This window comes from Delphinapterus leucas, chromosome 5 (genome assembly GCF_059928025.1).
Source record: "Delphinapterus leucas isolate spDelLeu-1000000601 "Yukka" chromosome 5, BTC_Dleu_Yukka2, whole genome shotgun sequence".
NCBI lineage: Eukaryota > Metazoa > Chordata > Mammalia > Artiodactyla > Monodontidae > Delphinapterus > Delphinapterus leucas.
Genome location: NC_143133.1, coordinates 62,713,794 through 62,735,230, shown reverse-complemented (window position 1 = coordinate 62,735,230; position 21,437 = coordinate 62,713,794). Strand labels below are relative to the sequence as shown.

General features: G+C 45.7%; 1 protein-coding gene across 7 annotated transcripts in view; it reads right to left on the bottom strand.

Annotated features, from left to right (window-relative positions):
- The window catches only part of TBC1D1 (TBC1 domain family member 1), a 222,984-nt gene that overhangs the window by 116,850 nt on the left and 84,697 nt on the right, over positions 1 to 21,437 (bottom strand). Inside the window, exon 1 of one of the 7 annotated variants that reach the window (XM_089911777.1) lies at positions 16,450 to 16,614. The exons of the other annotated variants lie outside the window; for them this stretch is intronic. Within the exon in view, the coding sequence (XP_089767903.1) occupies positions 16,450 to 16,479 (30 nt within the window). The 5' untranslated portion in view covers positions 16,480 to 16,614. Of the gene's footprint in view, positions 1 to 16,449; positions 16,615 to 21,437 lie in introns of those variants that run through there. 7 annotated transcript variants of the gene reach the window in all.

Sequence of the window (21,437 nt, the reverse complement as noted above, 5' to 3'; positions counted from 1 at the left end):
GTAGCTTAAATAAAAATTGTGATAATAGTAAGAACTGGCCTGTTTTATGAAGCTGACAGTTCAAACTTGAGTTTAGATAAACCATTAGCCCTCTTAGTCAGATAAATACTCTTGCTACTTCCTAGGAATTGCAGTAAAATCAACCTAATTCAAATTATAACATTTGTGAACACAGTATGGAATCACCTTGACAACATCAATATTAATTTTTATAAACACAAAATAATTTATAGCATAGAGCTACCCTCTGCATATACGGTGCCTTTGTCCAAATTACTGAAAGCCAAAAACCCCTGTCCTCCCCAACCTCACAAACAAAAAGACTCTGGTATGCCAAGTGTGGGCTGGATCTCAGCCCCTGCTTGCCCTGTCAGCTGGATGCTTTTGTGCAGTATGCAACCTGCACACACTTACCTGGCAGCCCATTCACAGCCCTGTCACCCGTATCTGTGAGATCCATAGTAGTTTCCAGGAGCATGTTAGAAATTTAAACTTACTAATGCATGACTGTCCGACTTAACTGCCAGAAGGGCTTCTGCTATGGCTTATAAATACTATTTATAAACCACATTATTTACAGTTTTAAAATACTGCACCACACTAGCTTTTACAGCATTGACTGCATTCTTGAATAAAACCTATCATGTATGTTCAAGAATCCCAAATTTCATTCAGATGAGTGGTAGAAACAGGTCTTTTCTCTCGTATCATCTCAGTCCATTTTTGGAAATAAACTATACTCACCAAGTGGCCATCCCCTTTCTTTCATCTTGATCAAAAGGCACATCAGAACTCTGGCCAGTAAAGGATATTAGTTAGAACTGGTCTAATCTATTTTCCACCTAACATATTTTATACTTTATGTCTACCAAGGATGACAATAACAACACTATTTGCTGGTCCCTGACTTTCTCAGAAGTCATGTTAGATAACTTCAATAAATGTTTAAAAAACTCAGACTGTATCCCAGCACAGGATACCTCAAAAGCAGAATTAAGTGGCAAATACTCTCTTCCTGAATTTAGAGATGAAGGAAATCAATCAAGAAAAGTACACAAGGGGCTTCCCTGGTGGCGCAGGGGTTGAGAGTCCGCCTGCCGACACAGGGGACACGGGTTCGTGCCCTGGTCCGGGAAGATCCCACATGCCGCAGAGCGGCTGCGCCCGTAAGCCATGGACGCTGAGCCTGCGCGTCCGGAGCCTGCGATCCGCAGCGGGAGAGGCCACAACAGTGAGAGGCCCGCGTACCGCAAAAATAAAAAAAAAGAAAGAAAAAGAAAGAAAAGTACACAAGACGAAAATGAAACAGTGTAAAGTTGCACATAGAATGAAGTTGTCCAAGTGTCAATTCCTAATGGCACCCAGCCCTCAGCTAATGGTTCTCCCCCTCCCTGACCCACCTACACTCCTGGTGTGTGAGAATGAAAATCCGATCTCGTCCAAGCACCCAACCATCCCTCCACTGCCAGTTTCTCCAAGACCAGAGACTCGTGTGTCACACTGAAGGGAATGAACTGCAGTACTCTTTAAATCACTTCCAGTTCCAAAATCCTACTATGCTATATAAATAAATTGGCTAATAGAATGAAAATACCAAAAAAATACCAACATCAGGAACATGGTGATATGTATAAAATATGATAAACTCTCAGCTGGGAAAGTACCCACAGGGTAGACCCAGCCTGCCAAAGTTCATGTGAAAAAGATTTACAGATTTTAGTTGACTGTAAGCCCAGGATAAGCCAACAGAACAGCCTGGATATCAAAAGAATGAAAAAGGAAAGAAAAGCCTATGGCAGTAGGAGAAATGTCATCCTTGCGTTAAAGGGGTCACAGCCCCACCGTCCTCCCTGCCCATCATGCCACACAGCAAGTTTCATTTTCGGTTTCAGAAGACTTTAAAAGCAGAGGCAATAAGAGTCGCAAGGTGCCTGCAGATCCATGAACGGAGGCTGGAGGACGGAGCTATGGGCTTGCAGCTCGGGCAGGGAAGACGGAAACTCACCACTGCCTTTGCAAGTCTGTCGCAGGGAAAAGGCACAGTCTCCCGCACTCGCTCGCTCGCTCGTGCTCTCTCTCTCTCTCTCATGGGAAGGAAAGAAGGTGAGACACAGTGAGAGAGAGTTCTGCTCAGGATACAACAATCTGTCTTTCCATTTGAGCTGTGTAGAAGGGCAGGGACGTCTTGGGGATGCTGAGCCTCCTGGGAGGTGCGGGGAGCACAGCCAGGCGGCTCAGACCTCCAAGCCCCCGAGTCTAGGGCCCTCCAACAGACAGGCATCGGGACCTGCCCCCTCCAAGCGCCCCGGAGCCACACCTCCCAACCTGTCGAGTCTGACCGTGTGGCTCCTCCTCCCCGCCCCCACTCCCCCAGGGTCCTCGACTGACTTCATCTTCATGAGACCAGATATTTTACAATCAGGAACATTCCTAGAGAACCAACACCGAAACCAAGGCTGACAAGAGATAAAGGCTCGGCTGTGCCGGCCAAGAGCTGCTTGGGAATGCGTCCAAGGCTTTGTCGTTTCTCCCATGCCAAGGGGACGGCTCACGGGCAGCGAGAAGCCTCTGTGCCTCACTAAAACTCAACTCTGATCTCTACATTCCACCTACCAAGCAGGAACTGCAGTCTCTGAATCCAAAAGACATTTCCAAAAGTAGGGCTTCATCTTGGTTTACAAGGGTTAAGAGGAAAAAAATAAAATAAAGTTAAGCCCTGAGGGGAGGGATAAGGAAATCTTGTTAGGGTAATTCTCTCCTTTAGACTGTATTAGTAAAATGCACCTCCATTTCACAGGCATCTCAGGGAAGACTCTTCATAGCGTTCTGCTTTTCTCTCTACTCTATCTCCAGGGACCTCACCCACTGCCCCAAGGCCGACAAAGATAATTTAGTGTACGTCTTCGGTCTGAATTCATTCCTAAACTTGACTCAAATTTCTAATCACCTAAGAATCACCCAGACTTTGGACACCTTGACCTTAAAACATCCCAGTCAAGCTCATCCTCTTTGCCCTAAAACAGGTCTCTCTCATTTCCTTGTTTCCCAAATGCCTTCCAGGCAAGTAGTTTGAAAGCCTGGAAAGTGCCTTCTAATCTTCTCTCTTGCTCCATTTTTCAATAAGCCATCAAGGTACAGTCTCTCACTAGGAGCCCAAAACCTCAAGCACTGGTCTAGGCCCGCACTTAACTCAGACCACAGCAAGACCCCCAGCCCTGCCTCTGGCTTCTCCCGGTATATAAACCCGCCCGCCCACTCTCCACTGGCAGCCTCATCTTCCAGAAGGCCAGCTTGGATCACATCAGTCTACCACTCAACAAACTTTCTAGGGCTCCAATCACTACCAAAATACCAACCTCGCAGCCTGACCTGCCGAGCCCTCCACGCGGGTGCTCCAACCACCTCTTCCCTGTGAACCCCCTAATTCATCATCTTTGGCAGGGAGGGAGGTCCACTGAGCTCCACTCACACACATCCTGGGCTTCTGCTCATTCGGAGGTCCGCCTCCATGCCTTTGCTCGTACTGCTTCTTCCGGTCAAGCGTTCCTGCTCACCCCCTGGATGGGACTCTCAAAAACCACTCATTTAATCTGTTCATTTTCTCAGGAAACAGAGGCTCAGAGGCCTGGAACGACAGGCCTCCAGTCACAGGCCAGGCTGGACAGAGCCAGACCTCCCCCCTTCAGGGCTCTTTTTCTAGACCACACCAGGTCCCCGTGATTTGCTTTTAACAGGGATGAAATAGAGACTTCGGCTTGAAATGTCCTTATTAGACTAAAACCTCTAAGCCCACCAAATTAAAAAAAGAGCACAGTGCCCACATTTCTAGTGACTTAGGGTATTTCTCTTAGACTCACAAGCCCCACTGGTTACACCTTCCAGTTGAACTGCTAATACCATGTGGATGTGAAGGACTCTGTTGCCCAGCCTGGGGTCTGCCCCAAGGGCTTGAGAGCAGACTCACCCTCTCCCCCAAAGAGAGGAGCCAGCTGCACTCTACTGCCTGTTTATTCAATCAAGATTAAAGCAAAAAATTGTTACATCTACAGAGCCTCGAAAAGCTGCAGAGAGAGGTGCTCCAGGACACTATATATAGGCTTTTCTTAACACCTACATCCAAACCACATCTCTGGCTCCTTTTGAGAAGGACAACATTTAAGTTAACAGTGTACAATCGGTTCTGACTATGCCTGCTGATTAAAGTCAACAGGGAGACCGTCAAGTGGGATTTACTGCATTTGGAAAATTATTACCTCCGTGTACCAGAAGACTACTCAGAGGTTGAGCACCCCCCCCAGCCCACTGGACTGTGGGACTTCTGTGTAAGGACCACTGCACACACCCACCTTCCCCTCCGAGAGGCAGGAATTGTGTCTTTCTCATCTGTGTCCCAAGTGTCTGGCACAGAGAAGATGCACAATCAATGTGGTGACTGACACTGAACTTGAAAGAGAAGCTGTATTTCTTGGCCAAAAATATCTGGAAATACCACAGGACTCCCCTAAGTAGTGTGGTAACTGCAAAATAATGAATACAGTATCGTACGTATGCTTTGGTGGTCTAGCTCACTGAGCTCTTCCCTCTGGGGGAAAAGATCCAGAGATTACAATCTCAACTAGTTTAAACACTACAGAATTCATAGAAATCAAACTCTGGTACCATGTTCTTTCAGCTACCCTAAAATTGGGTGATACTGCCTTGACTGAAACTCCAGTGTACTCTAAATTCGTACATTTTCAAATGTGGGAAGAGAATCCCTTCCATTCACCTAGAAACAGTAATATGGCTATTTGGGGAACTATAAGAGGGTTCTGACCATACCAAAAGCACTAGCAAACTTCATGCTCATTATACAATTAATCTGGTAATCATCAAACACAAGGGGCCACAAACTCATAAGCAGGTTTATGGTTTGTGTTTCTGAAATCACATTTTACAAAATTAAAGCTCTAATATTTTAAATTTGGAAACTTACATGTGTAAGAAAACAAAAAGCCTGACACAATAGAGACCATCACAATAGCATGTGTAAATGTCTCTAAGCAAATACTGTCTCAAAGATCTTATGATTTATTTTCACCTAATGACTGATTTCCTCTGGGTCCACCCTGTGAAAAGAACTTCCCCAAAATACTCATTTGGCTGAGTCTCTGCCTTCGGCGGGCCTACAGTTATGAACTCTGCTAAACAAATAAACTTCCTTCCTATTTTTAAAGTTTTCCAAAATTGGAGAATCTACATCTTTGGTTGGCACACTATTTCCTGGGCTTTAACAGCCCTGGCAGTGAAGAAATTCTTCGCGGTATTTTGAGAGATGAAAAGTACTTCAGAAACAGTGCAGCAGCTGCTCCCTACCTCTATTTTAGGGAAGGGGAAATCAAGGCAGAGTTGTGACCCTGGGTGAGGTCACACAGGCAGCTGGTGGCAGAGGCCTGTGTAATTCTCTCTGCCCCTCTATCCCCTTATCGGATCTAAATGACCTGTGGTCTGACGAAAGCATTTTGCTCTCGTTCTGTACTCGTGAGCCACGGCTTATGTTTAATTCATGAAGAATGTGATAAAACAACAGGAAAAAGTCTCAGTATCATGCTGAGTACCAAGTGATGCAAAGAGCTGCAATGCGCTCTGGACGAAGAGTCAGAACACCTTGTCTTAACCTCAGCTGTGACTTTGGGGAAACCACTTCACCTCTGGAGGACCCAATGTTATCATCTTTCAAAAGAGGGAACAGAACTAATAAGCAACTGCAAAGGTCATCTCCACCCCCTAAATGCAATGAAGAAGATGACGGTGATGGCTCACTCTTATTAAGTGTTTAATCTCAGCCAGACATTGTTCTAAGTATGTTATGTGGATAAATCCTCAACAGCCTGGAAGATGGTTCTTATCCCCAATTTTAAGGATGAACACATTCATGCACAAACAGAAGTGACGTGTCCAAGGTGGCATCTCCACTGGGACCAGATGGAAAGGGGATATGTCCCAGGCCACTGGCTCCAGGGGCCCTCTCTTCCTTATCAGAGGTGGACAGTCTAAGATGACCACCCTGACTTGCAGTAACAGAGACATTCCAAACTGAGAACAATCATCGTGATCACTCAACACGATGTTCTATGAGACCAAAGGCCCAGGGAAGTGTAACCTGAAGTGTAAGTCAAGAAATTTAATGGAAACATACGGCTACATCCACCCCATCGCCTAGACGAGCTCACCCTAAAGACTGCTTGACAGTTTACATTCACTCACCTCATCTCATGTGACACCCAAACAGGACTACGTGCTGGGCAGCAGGGCAGAGATCACCACTCCCATGGCATCGAGCCAAGGCTAAACAGCAACACAGGCAAACCTGGGCCTCCAACCCATGCCTTTAACTTCCCGTCTGGTGTCCTGTCGCAGGCTGGAGGAGATGCCACTGTGGCAGGATGCTCTGGAATAATTCCTAACATAAAGAGCACTTTCCAGAGAAGCTGAATAACTACAAAACATGGTTCCATGGTGCTTGCAAAAGGACATCAGATAATGAGTGATAATTCTCTAAAGCTCAAAACTCAAGTCAACAAGAAAATTGAAAACTCAGCCTCAAGGTCACCTCAAAACTGACCTCTTTCAGTCTTTCATTTAATTGCCCTAACGTTTCCCAATTTTGACCCATCTTCAATTATCTATTGGTGATTTTCCTCTTATTTCCTGTTTTCTTCCCTCCCTAACCAAGAACACCATGAAATTCGGGCATTCAAAAAATATGAGCTCCTTCTTGAATAGTTTCAATCTTATACACCTATTTTTAAAAGCAGCCAATTTGAACGTTTTTTACCTCTCACCAATGGGAGAAAAAAAAGTTCAGTCTTTCAGTGGGAAAGGGTATTTTTCTAAGTTCTGACCACCCTTGTTTCAAATCCTGAACATGTGTTGTAATCCACTTATTACAGAGGTAGCATAGGTACAACAGATAAAACATGAATTCAGAACCAGACAGTTCAAGCTTTAATCTTAATAGCTATGACAAGTGACAAGCTGCCTAACTTCTGTGAACTTCAGTTTCTTCATACATCTTTCCCAAAAAAGGAGGGAAGGAATAATACCACTACTTCCAGGATTACTTGGAAGCTGACTACTCCCAAAACAATGGCTGGCACATATTAACTGCTCAAAAATGTCATCATCTCTTCCTTTCCACGGTTGCGTCAACACTATAAATCCACTCTGCAAGTGACATTTCTCTGAGAAAACTCACTCCCCCTTACTGGAGGAGAATAGATACGGTACACACACCTGCTTCATCTCCCACAGGATGCCCTCCTGGGAACAGGAGCCCAGTACTGGGGAGCTATGTCACCACACTGGACTTTGGCAACTTGCACTCTCTTGAAATACTCAAGCCCTGGTTTCTTCCTACACACAGTTCACACAACTGCCAGGCCTCCCAGGCTCTTGAGCATTTATGACAATGACACCCTTCATGTGTCATGTCAGAGAATCTCCATCCACCCCAACAGACTACTCACTTCATGCTTCTTTTCTTTGCCTTTTCCCTTGCAGGCCCCTTGACCTACTCTGAAATGCACATGCATAAAGTCAGGTGACTAAATAAAATATTCTTAACTACAACCTACTGATAGACATGCATACTTTTGATTTTAGTAAAATAATTTAGAGAGAAAAGTACAAGCAAATCAGCAGGGCAACATTAACAAGGTGTGCAAAACCCAGGGGTCCGGGACCTTGGGTTTAGTTCTGCCCCAACTAGCTATATGATCTATATTGTCACCTAATTGCCCTGAGTCTCAGTTTCCTCATGTAGAAAAGAGAATTATATTCTGGTTACACCAGAATGACCACCATGCCACAATTACCAACAGGTGTGTCCATGCCCTAGGGTGTGCTGGGATGAAACAAAGCGTTGCTCTTAATTCTGAATCTCCCTGCATCTGGGTAGTTTACTTAATGTGACATGCCGTCCTTAAGGTTAAAAAATCATTCGTCTCAAAAGAAAGGTGAACAGAGTTAGAGAGTAACCCTGAATAATTCCAAAACATGCTAGAAAACTACCAAGAGTATATGCTAACTATTCTTTTTCATAATCTATCACATCGATGACCTACAACTCAATCATCTTTCTTTAAAGACTTAGCTCAGGGTCTTCCCTGGTGGTCCAGTGGGAAAGACTCCGCACTCCCAATGCAGGGGACCCAGGTTTGAGCCCTGGTAGGGGAACTAGATCCCGTACGCAGGCCGCAACTAAGACCCGGCATGGCCAAAACAAATAAATAAATAAATAAAGACTAAGTTCAGATATCCTCTCCTCTAAAGTCTCCCCAGACTCCCCGGCTGAGTGACCCCCTGTGTATACAACTGTATTATTGCACTAAATTAAATTATCTTCACAGGGGCCCTCTCCCTGATAAATTGCAAGCTGCTCAAAGGCTGAGCCTGTCCTACTCTTCTCTGGATCCACAGCACTTACCACCAAGCATTCAAAAAGAACCATGGACTTAAACTGCAAACTCAACCACATTTTAAACAGTTTACATTTGCAGATGCTCTTCATAATTTCTTAAGCAAATTTTGACATTATTTTATTTTAAAATAGGAACTATTAAAAAAGAGATAAATACAGAACACATTATTAATTTTATAGGTGAGAAAGGCTCAGCAAAGTTAACTTAGCCCAGCTCAACCAAAGTGAACAAGCCCTGTGAGTCTAATCCCATTGTAACACGTGACAGATATAAAAATAATCTGCATAAGTACCAAAGGTCATGAAAACTAAAAATTCTTTTTCATCACATCTTTCTTATAAATCTAACAAACAGTATAGACTGCTGGTTCATCACTCTTCCAATAGCAAATACAGAGGTAACAGAAATAATGGAAAAATGAAAGGTACTTAAGTCTAGATTCACAAATATAACCAAATAATTTTTTCCTTTTCTATAACTTTTATAAATGTTCCTGAATACCAATACATATATTATGAAATAAAATTCAAAAAGACTAATTTATTATTTCTACTCTTTAAAAGTTATCAAAAGAAAGGAAGGGCTCCACATCACATATCATTAGGGAAATGCAAATTAAAGCAACAATGAGATACCGTTACACACCTATTCAAATGGCCACAATCTGGAACACTGACAACACCAAATGCTGACGAGGATGTGGAGCAATAGGAACTCTCATTCATTGCTAGTAGAAACGCAAAAGGGTACGGCCACTCCGGAAAACAGTTTGGCAGCTTCTTACAAAGCTAAACTTACTCTCACCATATGATCCCACAATCGTTCTCCCTGATGTTTACCCAAAGGAGTTGAAAACGTATGTCCACACAAAAACCCACACAAGGATGTTTATAGCAGCTTTATTCATAACAGTCAAAACTTGGAAGCAACTGAAATGTCCTTCTGTAGATGAATAAACTGTGGTCCATCCAGACAATGGGATATTATTCGGTGCTAAAAAGAAACGAGTGATCCAGCCATGAAAGGCACTGGAGAAACTTAAACGTACATTACTAAGTGAAGGAAGCCAATCTGAAAAGGATACATACTTTATGATTCCGACTATATGACATTCTGGAAAAGGCAAAACTATAAAGATCAGCGGTTGCCAGGGGCTGGAAGAAGGAAGGGATGAATAGGCAGAGCACAGAGAATTTTTAGGGCAGGGAAACTATTCGGTGTGATATTACAGATACATGCCATTACACATTTGTCCAAATGCATGGAATGTACAACGCCAATAAAACACAGTGTAAAACATGGACTTTGGGCGATAATGATGTGTCAATGCAAGTTCATCAATTGTGACTCATGTACCACACTGATTGGGGATATTGATGATAGGGGAGGCTCTTCCAAGTGTGGGAACCGAGGCTGCATGGGAAATCTCTGTACCTTCTGCTCAATTTTGCCATAAACCTAAAATTGCTCAAAAAATAAAGTCCATTTAAAAACAGAAAGGGGGCAATTTGAGTCTATTTTTCAATAATAATCTGATGCCTAGTCTGTTATAATATCCTAATGGTATTTGGGGCAAAGTTAAATATCCTGAAAAAGAGGAAAGGCCATCAAAGTATTTTTTAAATTTGATAAGCTGAATAGCTAATACCTAAAATGTTCAAGTTTTTTAAACAGTGCAAGAGTATGCAATGCAAATTTTTCCTTTCACTCCTATTCTCCAAACACCCAATTTTCAAGGTTGTTGATTTTTTTTTTAAGTTTTATTTCATGGGACACTATTTCTACTATTGTCCTCTCAGACACAAGTGACTATTCTGAAATCATGGCATTTGTTCTAAAAAATATGAGTAGCTCCCATGTCTAATAGTAGGTATAACAGAAAATATTTAAACTGAGAACCTTGCTCCTCAAAGTGTGGTCCCCAGACTGGCAGCATTAGCATCATCACCTGTGAGCTTGTTGGAAATGCAGAATTTTGAGTTCCATCCCAGACCTACTAAAGTAGAACTACGTTTTAACAAGATGAAGCAATCTGTATGCACTGGTATACATGACAACGCCACCTCTGTTTTCATAGAGCTTACAGGCTAAGGAGGTAAAATATTCAAATAACTGCAACGAAGGATAGACGACGCAGCTACAAGAGTTTGGGGAGAGATCAGCTTTGGCCCCTAAGGGGTCTCCACTGCCCCAAGATAAAATGCCAGCTACTGTGAAGGGGTCTGTGTGCCGTGCACACCCTCGTCCCAGCACATCGGTTCAGCTCACCCTCTGCTACCCCCTACAGCAGATTTCCTGCCAGCCTGACCAACAGCCCGTCACTGAGGTTCCTCAACACGCCTGCAGGCCTCTGCATGTGCTACCCCGGCACACCCTGCCCCTCCCCGGCTACCTCCTCCTTGGCCACCTTCCGGAAGGGGCAGGAGCCCCTCCAGGCTCTCCCATGGCACAGCCCAGCTAGCTGATGTCTACCCTCCCCAGCCAGAGGAGCTCCTCCAGGGCAGAGGAAATGCCTAGGGGTTATTTTCTTCCCAGTTTAGTATGCTCGTCCAATCGGTGAATGAAGGAACGAGAGACGCTTCAGGGAAGGGATGAAGACGAGAAGGGCTTAGTCAGAAATGGAAGATCACTGCAGAGGCACCTTTAGGCTAAAATCGGATTAGCGAATCTGTCTCGGGAGAACAAACTATAATTTGCTTTTTACTCATTATGAGATCTGCTCCAGGCAGTGTTCCGTTGTGGATTAGGTGGGGTTTCTACCCCAGCTTTTCTCCATTCTCTACTTGTAAAACCAACCTGTGCCCGAATTACTGTCACCCTAAGCAACTCGAGCTCCCGAAGCGCAGAGAGAGGCTGCTGCCACTACCCAACAAGCACCCCACAGGAGCGCCGCTGGAATCTCGGTTGGGGCTACACCAGCTCCACTTAGCAGACGCAGCAAATTTTTCAAATTCAAGGAGTGGCTTGACTACGACAAGTTCTTCCCTCTTCGTTCAACTCAAACATGTACTAATTAAAAGTAATATAAGTCTACAGACAAAAAAAATGTTAATACATATTTTTAAATTTTCCATCACAACCTAGGACACAACCTCAGCAACAAACCGACATCAGACTGACTTGAAGCAAGACAACAGAACTACCGCCTACATACTAGCTACAGGCAGATTCACATCTTCAGGAAGGCTGCTGTGCGCTAACAGGCAAAATAAGTCCAACTGGTCAGAGGCACCCAAGGTGGGCTGATCCAGTCTGCAGGAAACCTCAAAGGTAAGTAAATAAGCCCAAAGCCAGGACACAAGTGTGCCTGCAAGCTGTCGTTAGAGGCAGCTGAGCAAAGTACAAACTGTGCTTGTATTAACACAGAAGAAGCAGTTGGTTACTCGGTCATTTGCACCAGCCTCAGACGCTGGGTCACAATCATTTCATATGTATCTGAGGTAGCACTACCACCTCCTGCCTGACCACACCAGCCTCCTAAGCGGTGCCCTTGGCTTCCACCCAAAGCAGACATCACTCCTCGCTTTCAAGCCCACAGCACTTACAAGCAAACCCCGCACAGTGCCTGCAGAGCCTGGCCCAGATCAGCCCTCCCCGACCCAGGGCCCAGCTCTCTGGGCCCAGCTCTCCACGCTTCACCTGCCTTCTTCCTGCTGCTCTACCAGGCCCACCTCCAGGCCTGTTCCCTGCTGCTCCCTCCCCCCGGAACATCTTCAGGGCCCTCTTACCGCTCCGGTGAAATGCCACCTTCCTGCCACCCAGGCCCCACGCACTCTCAACCGAACCACCCTGCTAACTTCCCTTCCTAATACTCACCACCATCTGCAATTACCTTGCTTAGGCTTGTTTCTTTCTTCACTGTCTCTCCCACCTAGAATTTGAACGCCATGAAAACAGGCACCTGGTCTGCCTGTTCACTGCTCAACTCCAGCTCCTCAAACAGTACCCGGCAACTAGTAGGTGCTCAATAACTGTATCCGTGTTGAACACATTTGTTAAATAACTTGTTGAATGAATAATGGCCATAAAACCCATGTTTTAAGCAAAGCCAAAATATGAAAAACCTGGTTTTACATAAAATATTGATCAGCGATTGAGTACAAGTTTACAAAAGGACTCCTTCCCTAATGCATTTTTAAATATTTGGCTTAAAAAGCTTCAGTGTGCACATTTTTAAAATATTTATTTATTTGGCTGCGCCGGGTCTTGGTTGAGGCACGCGGGATCTTCGTTGTGGCATGTGGGATCTATTTCCCTGACCGGGGATCAAACCCGGGCCCCCTGCATTGGGAGCACAAGTCTTAACCAGTGGACCATCAGGGAAGGCCCGCCCATTTTTAAAAGATAAACCTTTGGCACAAAATGAACTAACTCCTTCAGGGCGTGTACAGTGCCTGGTACACAGAAGGCACCCACTAAGTATCTGAATACATATGTAAGCACTGGAAAACAGCTTAATACGAGGCATGAGCTACATGAAACTGGACTTGGATTTGAGAACACAGTAAATTTAGCTATATTTAGGTCCCATTTTCCATTTCATCTGATAAACTGACATAGATATTTTTAAAATCCACTAATTTGAGATACTAGCAGTAATGTTAGCCATCATCTTTACAGGCGGGTGCAGATCCAAGGAAATTCAGAAAGTTACCTGGCAGTTCTGTTGCTGTTAGTCTTCACCAATACGTAAGTGGAGGCATAGAAACAATCAACAGAAATACTCAGAACTGCCAGGGATGTCTGTGGACTTCGTATTAAAATCACAAACCTTGAGAAACTTGTTTTTATTTATACACTGTAATCTACGTAAAAACTCCATTGTTGGGACTTCCCTGGTGGCGCAGTGGTTAAGAATCCGCCTGCCAATGCAGGGAACACGGGTTCCCAGCCCTGGTCCGGGAAGATCCCACATGCCGCGAAGCAACTAAGCCTGTGCGCCACGACTACTGAGCCCGCGCTCTAGAGCCCTCAAGCCACAACTACTGAGCCCACGTGCCACAACTACTGAAGCCCACGCGCCTAGAGCCCGTGCTCCCCAACAAGAGAAGCCACGGCAATGAGAAGCCCTCACACTGCAATGAAGAGTAGCCCCTGCTTGCCACAACTAGAGAAAGCCCGTGCGCAGCAACGAACACCCAACACAGCCATAAATAAATAGATAAATTTATTTAAAAAAAAAAAAAACAGGGCTTCCCTGGTGGCGCAGTGGTTGAGAGCCCGCCTGCCGACGCAGGGGACACGGGTTCATGCCCCGGTCCCGGAAGATCCCACATGCCGCGGAGCGGCTGGGCCCGTGAGCCATGGCCGCTGAGCCTGCGTGTCCGGAGCCTGTGCTCCGCAACGGGAGAGGCCACAACAGTGAGAGGCCCGCGTACCCGAAAAAAAAAAAAAAAAAAAAACCTCCAGTGTCCCCAATGAATGACCAATCAGGAAACCGCACCTCTATAAGCCTGGCCTCATTTTAATATAATGCACACCTGCCTTAATGTTCCAGGGCACGTCTAATTTTAAGAAGTGTATCTTAATTTTTCCCTTAACAGATAATCTCTTTGAAATAAAATTCTTCCTTATTTTGGCTTTATTCTTACACCATGAAGTTACATGTTCAGTATTCACACACTACTAATGCATCACCCAAGAAAAAACAAGTTAATGTTCAGGTAACCACCTGCATCAAGTGACACCCACTCCCTTTCTTCCCTAACAGGTGTTGGGCTGCAGTTTACAAAGGTCAAAGCAGGAATTTGATGTGCAAGCGTTTGTGTGAGGTGTGTGCTCATATGCATTTATGTGTTCTTGAAGGGTCATTCTAAAATCTAATATAAATGCACTTTGGGAGTATGCAGTTCTGTGTATTATCTGTGCCTCTTGTTTATACTTTTAAAACATTTCCTAGTCTAAAATGCAAAGTGTGTTAATGACTTGTCTCTGAACTGAACACCAAACAGGTTCCATAGAAAGCCACTCTTATAAGCTATAACCCCAAGAAATGAACTTTCAAAGAGTACCTTCATATTCTAAAAGCTCTCACAGAATAACACACTGTCTACAAAAATCAATTACAGGATGCAATTTACAACAGCAAAACACCTAGAAAACATGAAATACAAAAGAACTACACTTTTTAAAATTATGCTGACAACTGACATAACTTTACTGGAAAAACATTTCATAGTTTTTTGTTGCTGTTCTGTAGTTTAAACAAATTTGGAATAACATGATTCAGAACTCAGATCAAGTTATCAACATGTTCATCTTTTACATGAGCTTTTCAAAAGTACTGCCAGTTGCAGAAAGCTGACAATCCTTGATTTCTTTTTTAAGGCTTTGGCTTGCTGTTTTCACTGTCACCTCTGTAGGCCAATGTAAACAGAAGTCCACCTCACTCCTGTAAGTGAAAAGGATCTTATTAAATATGTTTTAGGAAAGTAAATAAAACTATAAAACCGTACTAGCAGTAAGGTTTTCTTAGATTTACCTCTTGATTTTCAAATAAAACAACACAATGAGCCTATTTTTTTCCTCCTTTTGGCCTTGCAGTGTATAACAAAAGTAGACTCAAATCCTCAACCGAGTAATATACACACCCTGAATTACTTTTTAAACTATATAACATTCTTAAATTTTAGCATTATTTATAAAAGCCAATTAGCTATCACTTCAAGCCAGAAAACCTGGGCATTATTAATTTTTCTTCAGTTCAAAACTACCTTATAACAACTGACAACTTGTTTGAAAGTCACTTCACTTTACTACTAGCTATGTCTCAGGAAGTGAAGATTCTGGTGAGGATGGGTAGTGCCCGTCTAATAACTAGTGTTATCCGGTTTCTGTGTCTCCAGTTTATTACCACTTAAATGATAGGCAAAGCTTTACCTGTCTCATAAATAGGTATTTATAAAAATGTACTTTAACACTTTAAAAGCGCTGCATCATAACTAGAGATACCACCACCTATTATTTGTAAAGGGTCACAGAACGGCTAACAGGTTCTCCCATCATGAGTTTATTGCTCAACCAACCTGCCATACACCAAGAGCGAGCTCTGCGAAGGAAGGGGCTGGCAAAGAGAGGAGCCCGTGGGGCGCGAGGAAGGTGCCCCATTAACCCGCCGACCTGTGGAAGCTTTGAGAGCTGCATCATTCAAAACACACAAACACCTGGTACTCCGGGAGGGTATTATTCTATTACTGCCTTCTCAAACTGATGAGAACTCTAGAAATCCACTCCAAACCCTTCATTTTTGCGATAGCGGAATTGGCCCGGACTCGTAACGCTTAGTGATTCTGAAGGCGCCAATGTTCTGAAAATAAACTTTAAGGAAATAGAAAGAACTTACGTTTAAAATTCAGACTCCGTGCTCGCTTCGGCAGCACATGTACTAAAATTCAGACTCCAAAACTTGCCCCTGGAAACCAGCGAGTTAAAAACAAAAGACAGACATCCTCTAAGCGCACCAAGTTCAGCCTTCGGGAATCCTCAGGGCACTATCCCAGACAACCGAGCACAAACCTGTACCCGGGAGGCTGACGCGCGAGGTCCCGCCGCCGAGAAACACCTCGCGGTGAACCCGCGGCGTGAGGGTGGGGAGACTTCGGGAGCCGGAGAAGCCCACCCTCCCTGCGTCGAGCCTCACTCTCCCCACCTGTGAAATGGGCGTGACGCCATTAGCCCGTTCGCCCGACGGGGAAGAAAGGCTAATGAATGAGAACCACCTGGTGAACGGCCCGGGCCGCCTTGGCCGCTCTCCGGCAGCGGTCCTCGGGCAGCGGGGCGTCCTCGGGCAGCGGGGCGTCCTCGGGCAGCGGGGCGCCCCCGCCGCGGTCGGATTCCCCCCCAAGGCCGCGGGCGCTCTCCGCGCTCCGGACTCCCCGCGACCCGACGGTTACCAAGGTTCCCCAAGCCGCGCCGGCCCGGACGCCGGCTCCCGGGCCGTCAGCTACCGTAAAGGGCGCCGTCCCGACCCGGCCCCGACGCCGCCTACCTTGGCCACCCAGCTGAACAATGGTGACATCGCGGGCCGGGCGGAGGCTCGTCGCCCGCAGCTCCGGCTCACTCCCGCCGCCGGCCCGAGGGGCGGCGGGCAGCCGGGGGCGGGCTCGGGGCGCGACGGGGCCCGGGCATGGCTCCCCCCGCAGCAGCGGCGGCGGCGGCGGCGGCGGCGGCGGCGGCGGCTGCGGGCTCCTCCCCGCTCGTCACTGCCCCGAGAGGTCGCGCCCGCAGGGCTGCCCGGCCGAGAAAGGGAAGTGGGTGGGGAGAGTGGAGGAGGGGAGCGGAGGGGAGGGAGCGCGGCCGACCCCGCCCCCACCCCGCCCACCCCCACGCTCGGCTCGCGGCGGGAAGTTGGGACCCGCGGGGGTCGCCCTCCTCCGGGACGCCCCCGGCTGCGCGGCTACTGGGGGAGGAGTCGTAAGCGCTAAGGGCTAGGGACGCGGCTTTCTAGGCCTCTGGGGTCCGTTTCGCCCAACTTTCAGAAAACTAAGAATTCCTCTCCTTGAGGTTCGGTAAAAGCCCCAGAGTTGGAGCGAACACAAAGCCCGCCCAGCGTTCCAGGGGTTACTGTCGCCCCCGCAGCGTTTCTTCCTAAACGCTCCGGATTGCTGGTAACAAAAGGGCTAGTGTTCCCCTAACTCCTAATACCTTTATATAATCAAAGGTGGTTTTCTTGGAGCCAGAAAACTCAGCTGTTGAGACTAGAAAAGGGGCGGTGGATAAAGAACCTTCAGTTCCTGCCAGCTGGGAGGTTTCAGCAACGTGAGAAATGTTGGTTTCACCAGTTTTCTTCTCTCCCAAAGCAAGATGATAAGCAGTGTAGTCAGCTTATAGCTACAGAGGTTAAGCTGAGTTTCGAACTCAGACACCCAAGAGTTGCACTTTGGAAAAATAAAAAAGGCCAAAGGACACATTAATAACCAATGTGTAAATATATGTGTCATGTGGAGCCACTCACTGAGTTCCTCAAGCCAAATAGCCACCCTAACCCCATAATTTTGCTTCTTTCCTCTTGTCATATTAATTGTGCCTTATCTTCATGACAGGTCAGTAGGACATTTTAATGAAGTTCCCCAAATGCCTGGCATCTGAGTTAGGTGGGTATATTCGTTATCTATTGCTGCATAACAAATTACCCCAAAACTATGAAGCTGGAAACAACTGTTTCTGTGGGTCAAAAATCCGGGGAGTATCCTAGCTGGTCCCTCTGACTCAAGGTCTGTTAGCCGGGGCTGCAGTCATCTCAAGACTGGGACTGAAGGATCCACTTTCAAGCTCATGGTTGTTCCCAGGATTCAGTTCCTTGCAGGCTCTTGGACTTAAGGCCTCAGTTTCTTCCTGCAGCATGTGGATCTCCCCGTAGGGCTGCTCACAATATGGCAGCCTGCATCCCCTAGCACAAGTGATCCAAGAAAAAGCACGTGTCCAAGAAGGAAGTCAATGGTTTTATAAACTAATCTCAGAAGTGACATCCCAAGACTTCTGCCACATTCAGTCTAGTCCACACTTAAGGTGAGGGGATTACACAAGGACATAAATACCAAGAGAGGACCATGGTAGAGGGAGGGGTGTCATCTTTTTTTCTCCTCCCAGGTAGGGTACATGGGAACAAGATAAATGATAAAGGCATGGTGAAAGTCAAGAGTGATAGCATTCTAACAAAGCCTACCTGGGTACTCGAAAAGGGCCTTCAGAGCATCTTAGGGAAGTGCTATTCTTTCATTCTTTTCAGCAGTGATGTTCCCAAAAGAAATTAAGAGGTGGAAAATGGGAGTGCATTTGCAGCCATTTAACCAAATCTTTCTCTGTTATCACATTACTTCCCCAAGCAAGTGGAAGAGATAGAGGCTGAGAGCTCCATCAAAGTAAGAGCCTTTATGGCCACTACAGCCTCGCTACTCAAAGTGTGATTCATGGACCAGCTGCCTTGGCATCACCTGGCAATTGTTAGAAATGCAGACTCTCAGACCCTGCCCTAATACCCCGTCCTACGGAGTCAGAACCTTCATTTTACCATGACTTTAGGTGGCTAGGATATACATAAAGTTTGAAATGCACTAGTATATGAGATCCACTGACATTGACCTTAAAACAATGTAACAGACCAACAGCCCCTTGAGAGAACAGCTAAAACTGTCCTTCGTCCTTGCGATGGCGTGAACTAGCTCAGCAGAGGGAGACCTGGAGAACTACGGGGAAGCAACATCGTTGTGATGGGAGTGGCTGGGCAGCTGAGGACCAGGCATGATAAGCTGGATGGTTGACAAATGTCATCACACACCATCACTCCAATCCCTAGCCTGAGCTCTACGAAAATGCCCAGGACTGAGAAGCAACTCAGGGGAAAGGATGAGGGGAACCCGAAATGGACTACAGAAACCTGAATTACCTCCAACTGACTGAGATAAACTTTCTACTTCTTCAGGAGGAGGTAAGAAGGCAAAAAAGAAAAATTACATTAAATTTAGAAGGAAAATTGCACTTCTTGCACACAAAAAAAGGTTAAGACTAAATCCTGAATATGACAGGTGAAATAGGGACATCCAGACCTCATTGTTTTAACCTGGACCCCTGGACTTCCCTTAAGAATCCTCCTGCCAATGCAGAGGACACGGGTTTGAGCCCTGGTCTGGGAAGATCCCACATGCCTCGGAGCAACTAAGCCCGTGTGCCACAACTACTGAACCTGCGCTCTAGAGCCCCCAAGCCACAACTACGGAGCCCATGTGCCACAACTACTGAAGCCTGTGCGCCTAGAGCCTGTGCTCCACAACAAGAGAAGCCACCACAATGACCGCAATGAAGAGTAGCCCACACTCGTCGCAATTAGAGAAAACCTGGCGCACAGCAATGAAGACCCAATGCAGCCAAAAATTAATTAATTATTAAATAACTAAACCTGGACCCAATTCTCCATGTATATACACATCAGTGTGGAGTCTCCTGCAGTTTCTGGTTTGCACTTGCCTAAACCTTACATGATTTTAGACTAAGGTCTCCATCTCCATCTGCTCCAGGTCTCCCTGCCTGATCTGGGCAGAATCACTCATTTAATGGGAAAGTAAGAACCTTTCGAGTGGGTGGACTTGATAGTAACGTATGGGGCTCTAACACTAAATATTACATGAAAGTTCTTCATTCCCTGCCAACATGTAGCTTGCCAACAGAAATTCTATTGTAATCTGGAAGTTCATTAAAGGGAAACTTTTACATCAGACAATCTAACAGATCTCACATTCAAAACAATTTTCCTTAAAATCTATTTCTCCCATCTGAAAAATGTATCCTTCTCTAAGAAACTGTATATTTCCCCAGGGAAGGACTGTACGTAGAGGGGGCATGGGTAATTTTCAATAGCTCCCCATTGATTCTTTTTCAGCCAGCATCAAGAACGCTTACAGACAGAATAATCATTGCTCAAAGATGCTGATGGCTCCCAGCCCTGATTTTCTATCAGTTACCTGTGATGACAAGGTGAGTGGGTGAGGAAGGAGGGCAGATGATATGGCTGCTCTGTGGCAGGGCGGAATGCTCAGAGACCTCAAAGAGCAGGTAGGTCATATAAATGTGTGCAGAGGGCCAGGTGTGAGACAATAAGGAATGAATGAACTGTGGCATCTTGGAGAATGCGTGCTCAATTATTAAAACATTCCACCCAGCCAAGCAAAATGTGTGAGCTTGGAGGAGTGTGTATCGTGTGTGTGTGTGTGTGTGTGTGTGTGTGTGTGTGTGTGAGAGAGAGAGAGAGAGAGAGAGAGAGAGAGAGAGAGAGAGAGTGAGGGGGGGCAGGGAGAGAGAGAGAGATTCTGATTATCAGCCAGGATTGAGAACCACTTGCATAGTTCTAGATCCCTTATTTAAAAAAGAAAAAAAAAAAAAACAGCTGCTCTGTGGTGAGCAATAGGCCTATCTGAATAGGACTGCAGAGATCTAAATAAGTAGGATCTACAGAAAATCTGAGACTAAGTAACTTTAAAAGGAAGCTTTAATGTCTCACCATCAGTTTTCCTGAGACATTAAAGGAGGACTAAAAAGGGGGGTCAACCCAGGAACTGGAAGAGGTGCTCATCTACTAAGCCTGACCATAACTCCCCGAATAAATCTGACACTCCTGCCCTTCTGTGTTCCTCCTTTGAAGAGGAGCAAGGGTCAAGGACAGTAATACCTCCTGAGAGTTCAGGAGATGCTGACAGGCTGCTCTCCACCAACTGAACTGTGGAGGGTGCAGAGGTAGGAAGCATGACCTCACTCTGCAGCCTGTTCCTCCCCACCACAAGACCTGGTTAAAAATAGAGCCATTGTGACACCAACTCCACAAGGAAACTGGACTTGGTTTCAAGTGAATCACAACCACTTGGTAACTAGGATTCTAACAGCAGTTACAATGTGTTTTGTTTTGGCTTTTCTTCCCACATCACCATGCTATTCTGGGACACCAGCTAAGTGTCCTACAATTCAACTCAATTCTGACACTATCTACCTGGAGATTGTATCAGATCCCAAAGAATATGGGCTCAGTCCTACAAGACTGCCCTCCCTCCCAACTTCAGACACCAATCCCAAGTCCAGGGTGTCACCTGTGCCTCTGACCAACTGGTCACCAATGACCGCATCCTTGGGTTCAATTAATTTGCTAGAGTAGCTCACAGAACTCAGGGAAACATTTTACTTACTAGATCACCAGTTTATTATAAAAGGATATAACTCAGGAACAGCAGAATGAAAGAGATGCACAGGGCAAGTTATGGGGAACAAGGTGCGGCGGGGGGAACATGCTCTTTCTCAAATACCTCTCCTCAAATCCACCTGTTTACCAACCCCAAAGCTCTCCAAACCCCATCCTTTTGGGTTTTTATGGAGGCTTCATACATAGGCATGATTGATTACATCATTGGCCTTTGGCAATTGAACTCACTCTCCCGCCCCTCTCCCTTCCTCCGAGTTCAGGGGGTGGGACTGAAGGTTTCAACCCTCTAATCA